The 17,198-nt window shown below is 47.2% G+C and overlaps 1 protein-coding gene across 3 annotated transcripts in view; it reads right to left on the bottom strand.

The window, feature by feature from the left end:
- RFX4 (regulatory factor X4) overlaps window positions 1–16,380 on the bottom strand; it is a 63,756-nt gene extending 47,376 nt beyond the window's left edge. The window contains exon 1 of one of the 3 annotated variants that reach the window (XM_081878382.1): window positions 16,229–16,380. In XM_081878382.1, the coding sequence (XP_081734508.1) occupies window positions 16,229–16,271 (43 nt within the window). In that variant the 5' untranslated portion in view covers window positions 16,272–16,380. Of the gene's footprint in view, window positions 1–13,938; window positions 14,046–16,228 lie in introns of those variants that run through there. The other 2 variants (XM_081878381.1, XM_081878380.1) reach the window with 2 other exon arrangements.
- Between the last annotated feature and the right edge of the window lie 818 nt (window positions 16,381–17,198).

The raw sequence follows: 17,198 nt of genomic DNA, 5'->3' as shown, positions 1-17,198 counted from the left end.
AGCAGGAACCGTCAGTCCTGGCAGCTGCTTAATAAGGGCAAGTCTGGTCAGGAGGTATTGCTGAGCTGTATGCCGTTTTCTTGAATAAAGAATTAACTACACTGCTGAACTTTGCATCTTGTGTGCTGACCTGCATCTGAACAACTGATAGTCTTTCAGTGTGGCAGCACCAATCCCCAAGTACCCCCAAACAGATACACAATTTAAAAACAAAAACTAAAGCAGTTTCATACTAAAACACTCACAAACTATTCTAAGAACAATTACACATAAATATGGCTAAAACCAGGGACGTGGGTGGCGCTGTGGGTAAAACCTCAGCGCCTAGGACTTGCTGATCGCATGGTCGGCAGTTCGAATCCCCGCGGCGGGGTGCGCTCCCGTCATTCAGTCCCAGCGCCTGCCAACCTAGCAGTTTGGGTGCAAGTAGATAAATAGGGACCGCCTACCAGCGGAAAGGTAAACGGCGTTCTGTGTGCTGCGCTGGCTCGCCAGATGCAGCTTGTCATGCTGGCCACGTGACCCAGAAGTGTCTGCAGACAGCGCTGGCTCCCAGCCTATAGAGTGAGATGAGCGCACAACCCTAGAGTCTGGCGTCTGGCAAGACTGGCCCGTACGGGCAGGGGTACCTTTACCTTTTACCTTTACGGCTAAAACCAGTTACAGTTAAAAAGTATTCCACAACTGGGAACCACCACTGAAAAGGCCCTGTCGTGGGTCATTGCCAACCAGGCACCACCAACAAGGTGCCGCCTGCTGAGTTGCACAATGTATTAAACAACTTTGATTTTAACTGCCTTGCTGGCAAAGCATTCTGGAAGCACATTACATAATCCTTTCTCCTTCTCTACCAAGGGGGAAACAATTGGTATTCAGGCAGATTCATACTAGTGAGATCTCCCACAACAGAAAGCTCATGCTCCCTTATGCATCCACACACAAAACATCAGAGAAGGGGTAGCTGATGTGGAGCCCTCCAGACTACAACTCCCATCAGCTCCAGCCTGCATGACCGACGGTCAAGGATGATGGAAGTTGTAGTGCTACAATGGCTATCCTTGCATACACATATATTGGAAAGCAGTCCATAAACCTCAATTGCTGTAATTACCACCAATTACGCTGCCTCCACCCCTTATAACAGAACATCCATTATATCAGCTTTCATCCCAGCTACCGTTTTAAAAGGCAGTTTACTCAGCTGCTCCGGATTTCAGTGTCAAAGCCGATGGTGTCTTCCATTCCAGTTATAATTCGGTACAGACGAATGGAAAGACAAGTGGGAAGCAGTCAGAGAATTAACAATACTTCACTGTTTGCACAGATGGGGGAAAGATTTATAATTTAATGTACTATATTACTATATTCACTAATAGGGCTTCTCCCAAGGGTGCATTGCAACAGCTTTGAAACTACGAGCCAGCTTGTGCATACTGGAAGCAGATTGTGATCCAGAGGATCAAGACCTTCATTGCTGGATATGAAATTAGCTGAATTTAGCACAAGTTAAAGATGTGCAGCTTGAACTGATGGATTAGTTAGCTGGCTGGGGTCAACCTGGGTCAGAAAGAACAAGTTCAGGCTATGCTTGCTGATTTTTAGAAGCTATTTTGGTTCTGGTGGGATTATGTAATATGGGATGGGGAGGAAAAAAAAGGATTTTTAAAGAACTTGGAAGGCTCTTCCTGTTCAGGATGGTCCATTCTCCATCATACCCAGTTTTCCATTTTACTTCTCAACAATCCACAAGCATTACGTGCTCACTGAGCATGCTCAGTCCTCACTGGTGACCTTCTCTATGGGTTACGGTAGTTCATGGGGCTTTCCCCTCTCTAAATCTCCCCCCCCCAACTTCTGCAAACTTTGGAGCTTCCCCCAAAATTGAGGATGCCCCCCTTTTGTGTGGATGGCCTATTTTAGCTACATATTGAAAGGACCTTTTGTCGGCATCCTTTCAGCTGTGAAATGCCTCGTGCAGCAAGACCCTCCTAGCACCTGCACTGATTATCTTTTCTTGGGCCAGTCCCAATATAACCTTGTTATCTCCCCAGGCATTTTAAATTACATTATGGTTATATACAAGTTATAGTTCTGTGGCTTTTAGTCCTCTGCATTCAAGGTTGTTCCTGCTGAGTTCCCTGTGTTCCTTGATGCGTTTTGTAATTTGTGGTGCTGTGTGGGTTAGTTCGTCCCATTGCAAGTTTGGTTACTTTAACCCCTATAAGTCACCTAGAGAACTTTGGTTGAAAAACATTATACAAATTGTAGAAATAAATGTATTGCAGTGATTAACAATACAGAAATTTTAAGTTCTTATGGCAAACATTTCGCCTTCTGCCTTCAGCAGCAGTAAAAAATTGTGCTGTTTCCAATGTGGCAGGTATTGAGCTCTGAGGATGGAATGCTCAGAAGGCTTTCAGTCGCTAAAACTATACAATGCTGGTACTGTACTATGCTCTAGGTCGAGGCCATATGGTGTTAAATGTGTCCAGCAGGTACATCAAGAAGTTCTCCAGGGGGCGCATGTGGAAATCTAAGCAGTGTGGAGAGAGCCAGTGTGGTGTAGTGGTTAAGAGTGGTAGACTCGTAATCTGGTGAACCGGGTTCACTTCCCCGCTCCTTCACTTGCAGCTGCTGGGTGACCTTGGGCCAGTCACACTTCTCTGAAGTCTCTCAGCCTCACTCACCTCACAGAGTGTTTGTTGTGGGGGAGGAAGGGAAAGGAGAATGTTAGCCACTTTGAGACTCCTTAAAGGGAGTGAAAGGCGGGATATCAAATCCAAACTCTTCTAAGCAACTGTCGGCACCACAAAAAAGCCCATTTCACAGAAGAAAAGCTGACAATGCTTAGAACCCTATAACCAACAACAAGCAATGCACCTATCTCACACACAGAACCAGAAAACAAATAAAACACAGACAAAAAAAGCAGGTAATCATTGCAATCATACAAGACCTGTAAAGTCAAGTATGTGTCTGTACTGATGTGGGCATATGTCAGCAAGTCCCATCCCCAACCTCTGTGCATTCACTTAACTTTCTGTCTAGTCACTACACATGACCAAACTGAACTGTACATAATTACATGTGGTTGGGAACATTCCTCCAAGTGTACTCACTGCATACACATTTACCTTGTGAATAGTGTTACCATAAACCACATTAGCAAATAGCCTCCCCTACCAAGCTTCTTCTTTTCCTTTTATTGGTTCAGCTTGTCTGGGTTGTCTCTTATTTTTACATTCAGTCCACAAAATAAAATAAAATTGAACACTCCTCCCAACCTTTTGAATAGTTGAACGTATTCATGGCCTAAAGCAAAAGCTCTGAGGGTAGGTTGGCCTGTGATCTGAACATACCTTGAACTATTCATATTCGGTCTGTCTGTCTGTCTGTCTATTTCTAACCCAACATCTATCTTCAATCAATGGTCTGCAGGTGCACGCACCCCCCCCCCCAAATAAAAAGCAGCAGTCTTAAAAAATCAGGCTAATCACAGTTCAGGTTCAACATTATCAATATTACCCCAAAGCCTGAATCAACAGCCTGGTTTCAACCTGACACTGGAAACAAAGATATTATCAGAGCCAGGTGGGCCTCAGAGGAAAGGGCATTCCACAACTGGGGTGCCACCACAGAGAAGACCCTCAGTGAAGACATGGAAGGCTGACATGGTACAAAATCAACTCGGATTTAAAATATGTGGTTGAGTGAATGGGAGAGGCCGTAGCTTAGTAGCAGAGCATATGTTGGGCATGCTGAAGAGCCTTGGTTCAGTCCCAGGCCTTTCCATTGGACAGGATTAGGTAGCAGTTAATGAGAAAGATCCCTCTCCACCCAAGACCCTAGAGACCTCCTGCTGACTGGGGCAGCAATTGTTGGACTAGATGGACAAATAGTCTGGACTTAGTATAAGGCAACTTCTTATGTTCCTTCAAAACACTGAAAGCCAGCTTGTAAACTTCAAGTTTGGGCAGAGTTGCCCTCCCAGTACTGGCTTTGCTGCAGCTTTCCTGAATAAGGTTTGTGCTGGGTAGGATGGCAGCATGGTTGGGGCTGTGTCGATAGACTGGTGGGAGCACCAGTTTGACTCTGCTGGTACACCTGTGTGGCCCCAGCCTTGTTGTGGTCCTGTCCCAGCCTAGTCCTGTCCAGGTAAGCTGTGGTGATGCTGCTGTCTCAATTATATTCTACTTTATATGCCAAAAGAATCTTGTGTTTAAATGGTTCTAAAGGAGTCTTGCACAACTTATGACCCACAGTGCTGAGCATAGTCAGTCACTAATCAGGTATGGAATATGGACATAAGACCATAAGGAAAGCCCTGCTGGATCAGGCCAATGGCCCATCTAGTCCAGCATCCTGTTCTCACAGTGGCCAGCCAAGGTGCCTGTGGGAAACCCGCAAACAGGACCTCAGCATCTTCTCACTAGCAATTCCCAACAACTGTGATAGAATGTCTCAAAAACGTATACTACTACTCCATCAGAGACACTATAACCTTCTTCCCCATTTTTAATGCCTGCAAAGAGTCAGGGGGTGGGGTGGGGTGTTGCTAAGCACATGGGAAGCTATGATATGGCTGGTTGGCTACGCAAAAATGTAGGCCTCAGACCTATTTGCACTCTAGATTTAAAGCAGCATCAAACCACTTTAAGCAGTCATAGCTTCCCCCAGAGAATCCTGGGAATTGTACTTTGTTCTTTGGTGCGGAGAGTTGCTAGGAGGCCCTTATTCGCCTCCCAGACCTGCAATTCTCAGAGCAGTTTAATAACCGACCCCTCTTCCCAGAGAACTCTGGGAACTGTGGCTCTGTGAGAGGAATTGGCAGCTCGCAACCATTAAGAAACTACAGTTCCCAGAATTCTTCATGGGAAGCCATGACTTTTCAAAGTGGTTTGATCCTCTTTCAATGTACAGGTGCAGATGGTGCACTCATGTGTTCTAAACAAAGAGATGATTTGTTCCACTTGACATGGGAATATAGGTTTTGCTTACTATATCAGTAGGACAACGTAGGGAAGCTGCCTTATGCCCCGTCGGATGCTTAAATTATCCATCTAACCCAGAATTGTCTACTCTGACTGACAACAGGTCTCCAGCACTGGCCTAACATATCACCTGCTACAAGAGATACTAGAGAATGGGAATTTTCACATGCAAAACATGCTCCATCACTAAGTTATGGTCCCCTTTGCTAAACTATAAATAAAAACAGCAGCACATCATTCACCTGTTCATTTCTCAGCTTTGTAAACACCAGTATCAGAATGGCTATTAAAGTATCTGATGATGCTTCCTCCCCAAAATGCTTGCTTTCCAACTCCAGCATTTTCAGCAGAAGCATCATTTATTTTCAGCAATGAGAATTGCAGCTCTGTGAGGAGCCTCTCAACTCCCTTCGCGAACTTGCCAGAATTCCTGGGGGTGAAAGCCATGCCTGTTAAAGCGGTACAAGAGCACTTTAAACACACAGTATGGATGTGACCCTGTTCAGCACTCTGCCACCCAATGGCTGCTTTGCACCATCTCCGAAAGAAGCGTGTGGCATTTGAAGGGGATCCAGGGTGCCACAAAGAGTTTTAAGGAGGTCAAGGATTTGCTTTCCACTAGCCAGGTTCTAAGTCCCTTTGATTCAGAGAGGCAAACAATTGTCACTACAGATGCACATGGGACGGCCTTGGCACTGCCCGGACACAGCTCAACAAACGGGCAAAAGATCACTGCTCTCTTTGCCTCCCCAGTTCCTGACTGACTTCAAAACATCGTATTGAAAGGAAGCGTTTAGCTCTGGCGCCATTAAGGCCAACTTTGTCCCAGTAATGTCACGAGCGTGGCTTGTTTTAAATGCAGAAGTAGCAGTCCCATCCTATGCGTGTCTACCTAGAAAGGGTTTGCTCTCAGGTCCGTGTGTACAGGACTGCTGCCTGAGGGCGTGTGTGTGTGTGTGTGTGTGTGTGTGTGTGTGTGTTGTCCCTCCGCCTTACACTGCTCTTTCTTTTCTGGCTTCTTTCAGTGCTACCCTGATCAAAGGGAACCCCATTAAGCATTTCAGAGCAACCAATGTGCTCCCATGAAAGGAGCTTTGGAACATCAAACCAGGGCCATGAGAATGAATGAAAAGAAATGAGCTACACCAGTAATAATTTGGCCTGGGTGAATATTGCGCGCGCTCTCTCTCTCTCTCTCTCTCTCTGAGGTGGCCGGAGGGATGCTGCTGGTCCCCTCCCAAGTTTGTTTGGACAGGACTGTTAATGAGTGATTAAGAATGATTTGTTGGGAGCTGTTCTGCGGGGTTTCCTTTCCCTTCTCTTCTGGATGATTTTTATTTCACAGCAAGCTGCAGGGGCTCCCTCATTGTCCGAGGAAGGAGGGCAACGCATGCTCCACTGGATCCCTGCTCTCCACCTCCCTCCTTCCCCCTTTGTTGTGGGCTCATGGCCTCTCTTCGGGTGCCCCCTGCTTCCAATCGCTGCTTAAAGCACAACTGCAAACTCATAATATTTTGCTTTCTTTCCTCCCACAATTACAAGCAGCTATTTCCCTGGGCACCCCTCTACCTCACTCCGAAAATATGGCTCCCTGCAATCACCATGGAGATGTCACTACTAGGAGTAAGTCTGTGGCTATGAAAACCTGCTAGTAGTTACTCTTCCTTGCAAACTTTTCTCACTTGGTCAGGGTATAGGGAGCACTCTGACTATGGACAGGCATCAGACTTGAATAGTGCTTCTCCATCTCCCCTATCATGTCAATATTTCTGAAGCCCTCTGAGATCTAGCTGTACAGAGGTCTTGGGGAAGATCCAACAAATATTGGGCCCTATCCGCACTATACATTTAAAGAAGTAAAATACCACTTTAAACAGTCATGACTTCCCCCAGAGAATCTTGGGAACTGTAGTTTGAGAGTTGTTCAGAGACCCCTGTTCCTCTTCCAGGGCTACAGCTTCCAGAGTAGTTTAACAATCAATCCCTATTCCCAGGGAACTTTAGGAATTGTACGATCTGCCAGAACAGATGGAAGATGGCCCAAAGTGGTTGCATGAACTCGATCCTTGTTTCAATCAAATCTAGGCTGGTTAGTTGTGGCAATATTTTGCTAGATGAGGAATTGATAACCTGTTGCCCTCCAGATGTTTTTGGTCTACAACTCGCAACATTGTGCTGGCTGAGGCTGATGGAAGGGGAAGCCCAACACAATCTGAAGTGTCAATGAGCCCATGTGGAGTTCAATGAATTTTGATGATGAACAACTCAAAGAACTGTGCCATCAGGAACATATTGACACCCCAAGTAAGTTCAGATACCCAGGGGCAAACAAACGGTAACCGAAACCCGGGGCGGGGCAAACTGCCGGCTGCACATGCATTGCGCTGCTACATACGATGCATGTGTGGCGTCGCTACATACGACACATGTGTGGTGTCGCTACATAGAGGTTTGCTGCCAGCACCGCCCGAACGCCGTATGGACAGTGGTGGGACCCTCCACGTGTGGCTGCGGTGGCGCAATGGCTGCTTGTGCCGCCGCGCCCAGGGGTGGCGGGGCGAGCACCCCGCAGGGGGCCTTCTTGTCACCCCTCCAGACATGGCACCCAGGGTGCACCGCCCCCCGCCCCCCTTGCGACGCCACTGCAGATACAAACCTGCCAAAATGTTCATGTGTATGTGAATTAACCACTCTATATCACTTGGCAGGAAAGTGATCAGTTTTGTGGACTGGTCATCACTGAAACTGAACAGCAGGGCTTAATCTGAACCAAGTCTCAGGGCTCGTCCTTGTGTTTCCTTTAATTTTCCCTCATCCCTATGGCGATCTCCTTCAACTACTCTTGTTCCCATACTTTGTCCTCCCTAAAACTCAATATTCCCTATGCAATTGATGTAGCTCTCCGATTTGGATTTTTCAGAGCATAGGGAATCTCTGGTATTAGGGAGGAGAAAGCACAGAAGGAGTTGGAGGAGAACACCACATGTACAAAGGGGAATTAAAGGAGACACAAGGGGTTCACAATTCACATTAAGCTGAAGTCTGGATGAGCCCTCAGACTTGGAGCCTATTTTAATAAAGAGTTTACCACCAAGAACAATTTTCCTTTGCAGTTTCATACATCACTAGCCAGCAATGACAGAGGACAAGCAGCTTCCTCCTTTTCCACTTCTTATTTAATTACTGAAGCAAGAATATGCCCATCCAAGCTACACCCAACTGAAATTCACTCCTTTCACCATTGTGCCCGTTACACAGAAAGTGCAAAAGAGAGAAACAGATGCTCAAACCATGGTGCAAACACCATTGCTGCCTGTCAGTAAGGTGAAAAGTGGTCCTTGGTGATGGTAACAATTTCCACACATTTGCCATTAGTGGGAATTGCTTCCAGGTCAAAGGTTGCATGAGTTCTGGCATTATTCTTTCTACACATTACGCAGGAGGCAGGGGTAGAATTCTGAATGGCACCACTTCAAGCTACAGGTGTGTGGGTGTGGGTGTCATTTTTTAAAATGCTCTGCCACATTAAGAAGAACCTCCCTGCATGTCACATAAGGGTTTTTTCTAAACCTTTTCTCATAGTGTTTTAAGGCAGAAGGTAGATTGGGATCTACAGGTACATCTCTGGGCGACTTCCACAAAGGGTTTTGACTGATGATGAGATAAAGTAAGCTAACCAGGAGTTGCCTTTTGCGTGAAAGGACTATGTGTTCAATTCCGTTCAGTTCTAATAGTGAAAGCAAGTATAAGGGTTCAGAACTCTGTTCTATAATTATAAGTGCATGCCTTTTGCACCTGGTTCACACTGGTAGGTCTTGGGGAGAGGTTTTCTAGCAAGAAACAAAGTCGATCTGACAAGCCTGAAGTTTGCCCAGCCCTGCTTTAATTTACAGAAAGCTTCTTCATGTGAGGGAGTATTCAAAATATATCACATCTACACCACAAACACATACTCTGAAGTTTGAATTGGTAAAACTCAGAATTCTACCAGCTCAGGGTACTCACAGCTCTTCCAGATGATTTGGGCTCATGATGCTAGCAGGGAGGGCAATTATTATTATTAATATTAATAAATCACAATCCTGCTTTCAATGCAACTTGTGCCTGCAATAGTTTTGGGGTAGTCAGACTGCTTCATTTCCAATCTATGCATATCCTGCATCTTCCTGCTGAAATCCCTTAGGTTTCTGTATCACAAATGTCCAAATCATGCTTTTGTAGTGCTAAGAAGAGCCTGCTGGATAAGGCAAATGGCCCACCTTGTCCCGCAACTGGTTCTCAAACCGGCAATAAAACACCCATTTGGACTCTGGAGGGTCCCTCATTCTGCAGAACATATAAGCTGGTTTCAAATCCCAGCACTGGCAATTTGGCATAAAGCACTTGCAGTAACAGGATCAGACTATCGGGTCCATCTCTGTTTCCAGATCTCTTTGGGAGGCTAATCCCCACTGCATATTCCGAAACGTGGCAGGAATTGCCCATGATTTAAGAGCCAAATCCCCCCTCTCAATTATATCCTGTTTGTTTCTTCCACTACTTTTTTTCCAAGACACTTGTTGCTAAATCTATGCAACACAGATTTTCACTTTTCCCTCCTAAGGCTCTGGCAGGTGGGAAAAGGTAAAAAAATAAAAGAAAAAAGAGACGGCGCTTTCCCTTCATACACCCACAACCCCTTTTTAGAACATAGACAAACATTCACACCCCGCTGTCTCCTCCAAGGACACACACAGCAGTGGAGTCTCGCTGGCGCCACCGTAGATGGCAGAATAAATGGCAAACATTCAGACCAAATCAGGAGGGTCCACAGAACAGGTGCTGACCCCATTCTGAGTCAAACTGGTGAAAAAGCAGAATACGGGCCTCAAGGACACACAAAATGTCAACTGGCTTGACAGAAATGCTCTCCATTTAGCCATTCTGCATGCATACATGACCCCACGTGAAACCACATGACAGAAAATCCTAAATGAGCCAAGATGGAATCAGGGACACTGGGGGTGCAGAAATAATGACCAACTCTTGAGGTCTGATCAGAAAATGCGAAGTTACAACTTCTTTAATGACAAGCATTTCCCTCATTGTGAAACTTAAATTATTAAACTTTGCAATGACTTTTTTATTTACAGCTTTAAAATATAGCACTTTCTGTAAACAGGAATTCATAATTGCTAAGGAAGAGCATATACTTTTCACTTACAACTAATAGCCTGTCAGGTGGAAAATAATGGAGAAACACCATTGAAATATTGAAATATAATTTTTAAAAATCTCATTATTCAAGTATTTCACACTTTTGAAATGGCCCTCGTTTTTCCACATGAATTGCTGACAAATTTTCCAGGCTAAGATGAGGGAGAGGGAGAGGAGGAATACTGATTTTAAATATAATTTTGCAGATTAACAGGAACTGGTCTGAAAGAGATGTACTTTCACAATGAAAGAGAGAACTCTCTCACCCACTTCCTCAGGGATTGCATTAAAAAGAAACAGGTTGCAGAAAAGTAGCTTGGTAGACTTCATCACCTCTCAAAATTCTGTAGGTGGCAAAGCTGATTGGGAGCATTTTACCTAACAGTTTCAGAAAATTCCCTTTTGATCAATTTTGGCTCAGTGGGTGCTTCCAAACTCTTGGTATTTTTCAACCACAGAAGGGTAAATCCAGCTTGTGCAATTCTAGCTGATTGTGAGGTCTGTGCAACACACCTGCAGGATCAGGCTGTGAAAGTGCAAGGCGACACTTGGTTTAACCAACTTCTAACCTCCCTGTAAACGAATCAGTCAGAATGCTCAGTTAACAGGTCACCCATTAAATGCCGAATGAAACTCGATTGGTACAGTGGTACCTCAGGTTAAGTACTTAATTCGTTCCGGAGGTCTGTTCTTAACCTGAAACTGTTCTTAACCTGAAGCACCACTTTAGCTAATGGGGCCTCCCGCTGCCGCTGCGCCGCCGAAGCACGATTTCTGTTCTCATCGTGAAGCAAAGTTCTTAACCCGAGGTACTATTTCTGGGTTAGCGGAGTCTGTAACCTGAAGCGTATTAAATCCGAGGTACCACTGTATTTCATGTTGGCAGCTGAGGGAAGCAGTGCAGAACAACATGCGGACAAGCTATTATGAAACCACCACTAATTCACTATGCTTGTTTCAACTACATGTTGCGTAAAACAACTGCAAACAAAACCAGTCTGGAGGGGGTTTTATAAGAAAGTATGCCTCTTCAGTTGTAAGTGAAAAGATGTACTAGGTTACAGGATACAACCCTGTGCTGTAAAACAAGGACAGGCCTCCCCAAGCCCATGGCCTCCTTTGCCATTCCTGGGACTGTCACAATAGACAAGGCTAACCGCTTTGGGACTCCCAACCCTCTGTAGCCACAGCTGCCCCCTCTTCCCTTGCAGACATTGTAAAAAATCCTTTATACATGCTGCTGAAGTTGGCTACTTGGTTCCCACCAACTTATTTGTGCAATAATTTGAAACAAGTAAGTAACTGGGAACTAGTCACCAACTTCAGCATCTTCTAAGATGGCGAATTCTAGGGCTGTATTTCCTTATTTGGACACTGAATTACACCCCCCCTCCTTCCTGAAAGAAGGGTAGGGTATAACCTATGAGGAAACTGGACTAGGCCCTTACCTGACAGGTTGAAGGGTTGATAAGAGGACCGGATTAAGGAAAAAGGTGTCTTGCCCTTCTACATCTGGTGGGTTGACTGACTAAGATCTTTGTTTAATGAGCATCTCTCTCTCTTTGGGGAGGGGGGACCAGCTCACTAATTAGGGCTATAAACAACCCCCTGCCCTACAAACACACAGACAACCTTCGTTTTCCATTGGTTTCATTGTCGAATTAAAACAAAGAGGATCGGAGGGCTGCATCCCTTTGAATGGCGTATAATGCCTTCATCTCACCCCCAGTTAGAAAGTCAACAAATGAATGATCACCACCAACCTGGCTGTTTGTCCTGTTGCACAGACTTTCTCTCTTCCTTAGTGTTGTAAATTCTGCTTGGGTGAAAACAGGGTAAAGAAAAAGGGACCAGCTAAAAGGACTTACCGGTAAACTGCTATCCCCAAGCTCATCAGAATCATACCCACTGGATGTAGCATGGGCAGGAATGGCTAATGCTTTCAAAATAGAGGTGGCTACCCCCAGTTCTGGGGCCTGATCCAAGCAGTTTATTCCTTTTGCCCTATTTTTAGCAACTGTAAAAAAATACAAGGGGAGGAAGTAGACAGAGTGATGGGGTGGACAGCACCTAGCGCTCTGATGGGGTGCGCATCGCACCCCTCTCCTCAGCTGATCTGCATGGATCAGGGAGGGAGTGTATGCACAAGAGTTGTGGGTGGCTGCACCCATCACAGGCATGTCACCCTCAAAGTGCTGGCCAAGGGTCAATGTGGCCCTCTACTGAAGAAAAGAAAGAAAAATATTTAGCAATTCTGCTCTAAAAAGATGGGTGCTGACACATAAGGTGACCCACTCCTAAAGGCCCTAACTTTTAATCACTGGTGTTTGAGGTCAATATTTTGTTACATGGCAGGTACTAGGGAGCACTCTGGGCATGCACACAGGTATTTGCCTTTGTTTGCAAATGTGCAAATATTTCCAGAGCGGAGCTTAAGTGTTAAAAATAGGTTATGAGGCTAATTGGTGTCTCAGAAGGAGATATAACTGGAATTAACTTGATGGCACTTTCCCTTTTTTGCTTCTGGATCCTGGGAACAGGCTTCAGAGCATTGTGGAGGACGACCACCAGTTGGACTGCCGGGCTCAGTCCCGCCACTGGCCTATTTCAATTAGTCTTCAGCTCCCCGCTCCCCGCTGCTCAACAGAAAATGACCCTCCCTCCCTTCCCCTACAATTTCTTTGGTAGAGATTTAATTTAGGGATTTACTTGGGCATGTGGATCAACTCTCCCCATCCCCCGCCTTCCTTATTTTAAATTTGTACGTCTATCTATCGTGGTTCCTTCCAACTGTACAATTCTATGATTCTACATTCCTATTTTTAAAAAATGAAAAGCAAGATATGCCCATTTTATTTAGTGCCACAGGCTTTTCATTGTGTTTCCACAAATCCATTTGAGTTGGGCAAACTTCAAGTACCAACCTGTTGCATGTTCTCCCCAATGGATTTCAACTTTGTACCTAAATTTGGGTTAAATCTGTTTCAAGGTCTCTCTCTTAGCACCTTGCTGAAGATGTTCTTGAAAAGAGAAAGGGTTTGTTTAGAGCAGGGGTCGCTTCAGAAAAACTGGTTTCGTATCTAGAGACAGATTATTTTTTCTATTATTTCAATCACACACACGGGTTTTTTTTTGAAACGGGTTCCTAGAGTTTTACACAACCCAAGAAATGCTGGGCAGTTCGTCGTTCCAGCTGATTTCCTCATTAAGCGATTAAGGAGAAGAGGTGAATGGCGAGGAAAAATTAAAACGAGACTACACTCCCCCCCCCCCGCCTCCCAAGACACACAGCCGCCGCCGCCCCTTCGCTTCCAATGAAGCCATATTTCTCCCCAAACGCAAAAAGGGGATTCTTTACATAACAACTGAAAAGTCCGAGGAAAGCCTAATTGGATTAAGTCCCCTGAAAAGGAGGTGAAGGTGTCTGAATGGGGCAACGCCAAAGGCTCCACTTTCCCTGCCATCTGCTGAGCAAGGCGAAAGTGGTTTCTGATTAATATTATCTTAATCAAACCCGCTGCCCTCCATCAGGCGCGCCGCCCGGGAAGGTTGGCGCCGCCCGGCGCGCCTTTCAAGGCCAGCGGGCGGCCGGGCCTTCGCTTGGGGGTCGGTCGTCCCCGCCACCGAGCGAGCCCACGCAGCCCATGCCGCCGCCGCCACCTCGAGGCCCGGAGCGCGGCCAAGTCCCCCGGCCCGGAGGCTGCCTTACACTAGAGCAGTCGGGCCGGCAGTCGGCTTTGGAGAGACACACGCGAAAGGCGCACTTCAGCCCTGCTCAGTTCAGGGCTCACAAACCACCACTGCGCGCCCCGTCGTGGAACACGCTTTTCCGCACCCATTTCCCCGAAAGCCTCGCTGCTTCCAAGTGTCGCGTGCATTGCTGAACGCGCGCGAAAGGGTCCTAAGAACACCAGGGTCTAGCTTCCCGGTTCCGACGTTAAAATAGAAACGGGGAACCCCTAAGTGGAGACACTTTTCTTCCTTCGCTCCCACTCAGTCCGTTCAAAGTATATTTTTTTAACATAGGACATGCTTTAAAACAAAACTGTCCCTTATACCCTTCTTTCCTTTTTTTTCTTTTAAGTTAGAGAGCCGAGCTTTTAGGGACGCCACCCCTAAAACAAGAGGGCCGAGGCCGGGCTCGCCAAGCAGCCCCTCCGGGTGCCTCGCTTCTCCCCTCCTCACGCGCACTCTCCCGGCTGGCTTCTGGGGGCCGAAAACTCTTTCCCCCCCCCGTGTCTCTGGGGAGCACGTTGGCTGCCGGCTTGGCCTCGCAGCGCCTGGAGGAGGGGAGAGACATGGGCCTGACCCCCGAGTTTTCCTCGAGTCTCTCCGGCCTACTCGGCTTCTTCCAAGCAGGCGCGTTTTCCAAGAGAATCCGTCGCTCAAGCGCCTTTTTGTTTTGTTTTGATTGACCTCTCTTTTTCTCCCCAAAAAGAAGTTCACAGCTGGACCCAACTTTAAACTTCAGTGCTTAAAGGGAAAGAAATCATATATATATATATATTAAACAAACCCTAAACTGCGAGGGCCTCGTGGAAGGACAGACCCGTGGTGACTTCTAGGGAGTCCCTCCAAAGTCAGCAATCCAAGGAGAGCGGGCGGGGGTGTTGATTTCGTAGTAATGAATAAGTAATTTATTCATTACTGATAAATGCTATAAAAATACTACAAAAATTAACACCGCAGTAGAAAAGTGCCGCCCTCGATGCAACTTTTTTTTTTAAGTTCAAGAGAGGAGGGAGGGCGATGGCCGCCCCATCTGTTGGGCGAGGCGGCACCTGCAGTTTCCAGATCTTCTTGGACTCCGCAGCCCTCGGACGAGGCCGCGCGATCCTAGGGAGGTCTACTCGGAAGTAAGCCCTATCGAGGACCATGGAGCCGGCTTCCAGGTCAGTGTGTATTGCATAGGATTGCAGCCTGTAAGTCACAGTGCAGCCTCTTTCTCTTTCTGCCCCGAGGGAGCCCCCATCGCTCTCGGCACAGGCCCCGGCCGAGTCACAGGTGTCTCTCCAGCGAGACGCCCCACAGGTGAAGCGCGGGATCCTCACCTCTACTGCCAGGATCGTGAGCAGCGCAGGGGGAGCCCAGAAGGATTCCACACCCCCCCCCTACCGTGTAAACAGAATTCAAACTGGATAGGAACCATCAGTCGATATTAAAGGGGGCCGGGAGAGAGGTTAAGGGTGAAATTCTAAGCACATTCCCCTGGGAGGAAGATGCACAGCAAGGACGGAGGCTTTCCCTTCCAAGGGAAAACAGAGGGGAGTTTGGGATGTGCAGATGATGGTGGGAGTTTAGAAGGCCTAGAAATTTTAAATCCAACCCAGAAATAGTAATGACAATTAATAATGATAATATCATTATCATTATTTAAAGTTAGGGCAATTTCCATCCCCCAAAGCCGTCCCAGGCCGATGGCAGGAGGCGAGGACTAAAATCTCGGAATTTCAGCCCTTTGGGAAGGGGCTCAGTATCAAAACGGGCCTCATCGTCCCCGGTTATGAAACAGCCTCCTAGTCCCCCCTCCAGCTGATCTCAAAGCTCTGCGCCCCAAGACGTTTGAATTGAGACGAACACCCCCAAACTAACCTCCCACTTCGCAAGCTGCATTCCAGACCCCAAAGTTTAACTTCGCCAATCTCTCAATAAATAAATCAATTCTGCTCATTCAATTCTGCTCGCATTCCTTCAAATGAGAGGCTGCCCAGCTCGATCCTGCCCACCTGGATTTGGGAGATGGGGGGCTTCGGCAAGCCGAGGCACCCTCCCTCGAGAGCAAGTCTTCCGAGTCCACATGCCTCGGATCGCCCCCCCCCCTTCCAGTGACAACCAGTGAACCTTCCCCAGCCCTCGGGGTCCACACCCAGGCGCATCCCCTCGAGCGGAAGCGGCTAACCTAGGAGGGATCCCATGGCCCCCAGGCCAGCGCGCCGCGCTTCCCTGTGGATCCCTCTCTCGCCTTGATCTCTGCCAAACTTTGGGCGCAAAAAAAGACGGACGGAGTCTCTTCCCTGCCGCCCCGACGGCTTCGGACTGACCTGTGGAATCCATGTCAGGTTCCTCCAGCAACCCACAATGCATGCTGTTCCCATGGACAGTGCAGGAGCCCCCAAAGTCCTGAAGTTTTGTGGAGTTCCCCTGTTTTTGCTCAGAGATGCCGGCGAAAGAAAAGAGGGAGAAGGAGGTGTACTGGTGTGGGGGGTGGTGGGGGGTGGAGGATAGAAAAGGGGGGGAAAGGGGGGAGAGAAAGAGAGAGAGAGAAGGAAGGGGGGAGAAGAGAGAGAGAGAGGGAGAGATCCTCAGTAAATCCAACAGGGCAACGCCAGAGCCGTCAAAATGTTTGCGGATGTTTCATGGGAAAAAGCGTCATTTTATAGGAGCCCTGATGGGAGAAATGTCATTGATAGGCCGGCCAGCCTGATGAATGGCTGCTAGTCAGATGGGGATGTGGCAAGGCTCAATGTGAACCCCATTGTGCCACTGTTTTGAATAAGAAAAGCGCTCCCCCAGCGAGGGGGGCTTCAGATCTACGCAAGCCCGACACTCCCCCCCCCTTCCCCGGCTGCCTCTCCCTCCTCCCCACTTGCCATTAGGGAACGTTTGTCTTGGTTAAAGTTCCAGAGAGAGAGAGAGAGAGAGACGCCCCCTCTTCTTCCACTGCTCCCCCATCCACCACCCAGATTTTGGCTCCTTGCAGACTGAGATCAAAATTGGCTTAGATCTCTCTCTCTCTCGGGCACTGTTTGGGGGCATGTAAAGACTACGTTAGACCTCTTCTTAGGGAATCGCTCAGAGCATCTTGGAAGCGCAGGTTGTTTCTGGACTAAGGAGTCCATGCTAGGTGTAAACTGTTCACACATTTACAATCTTTTTTAAGATACCCATCGAAATGTGAACGCTACAGATTTGTTTTCTCAAACATCATCAGCAGAAATAGGCTTCCAGACTAAAGTATTGCTGGGTTGTAACGTGTGAAGAGGCCCTAAAATGCACACGGGAGCAGGAAAC

The sequence above is a fragment of the Podarcis erhardii genome, assembly GCF_964252035.2.
Source record: "Podarcis erhardii genome assembly, chromosome: 10".
Taxonomy (NCBI): Eukaryota; Metazoa; Chordata; class Lepidosauria; order Squamata; family Lacertidae; genus Podarcis; species Podarcis erhardii.
This window is presented reverse-complemented; position numbering and strand designations above follow the sequence as displayed.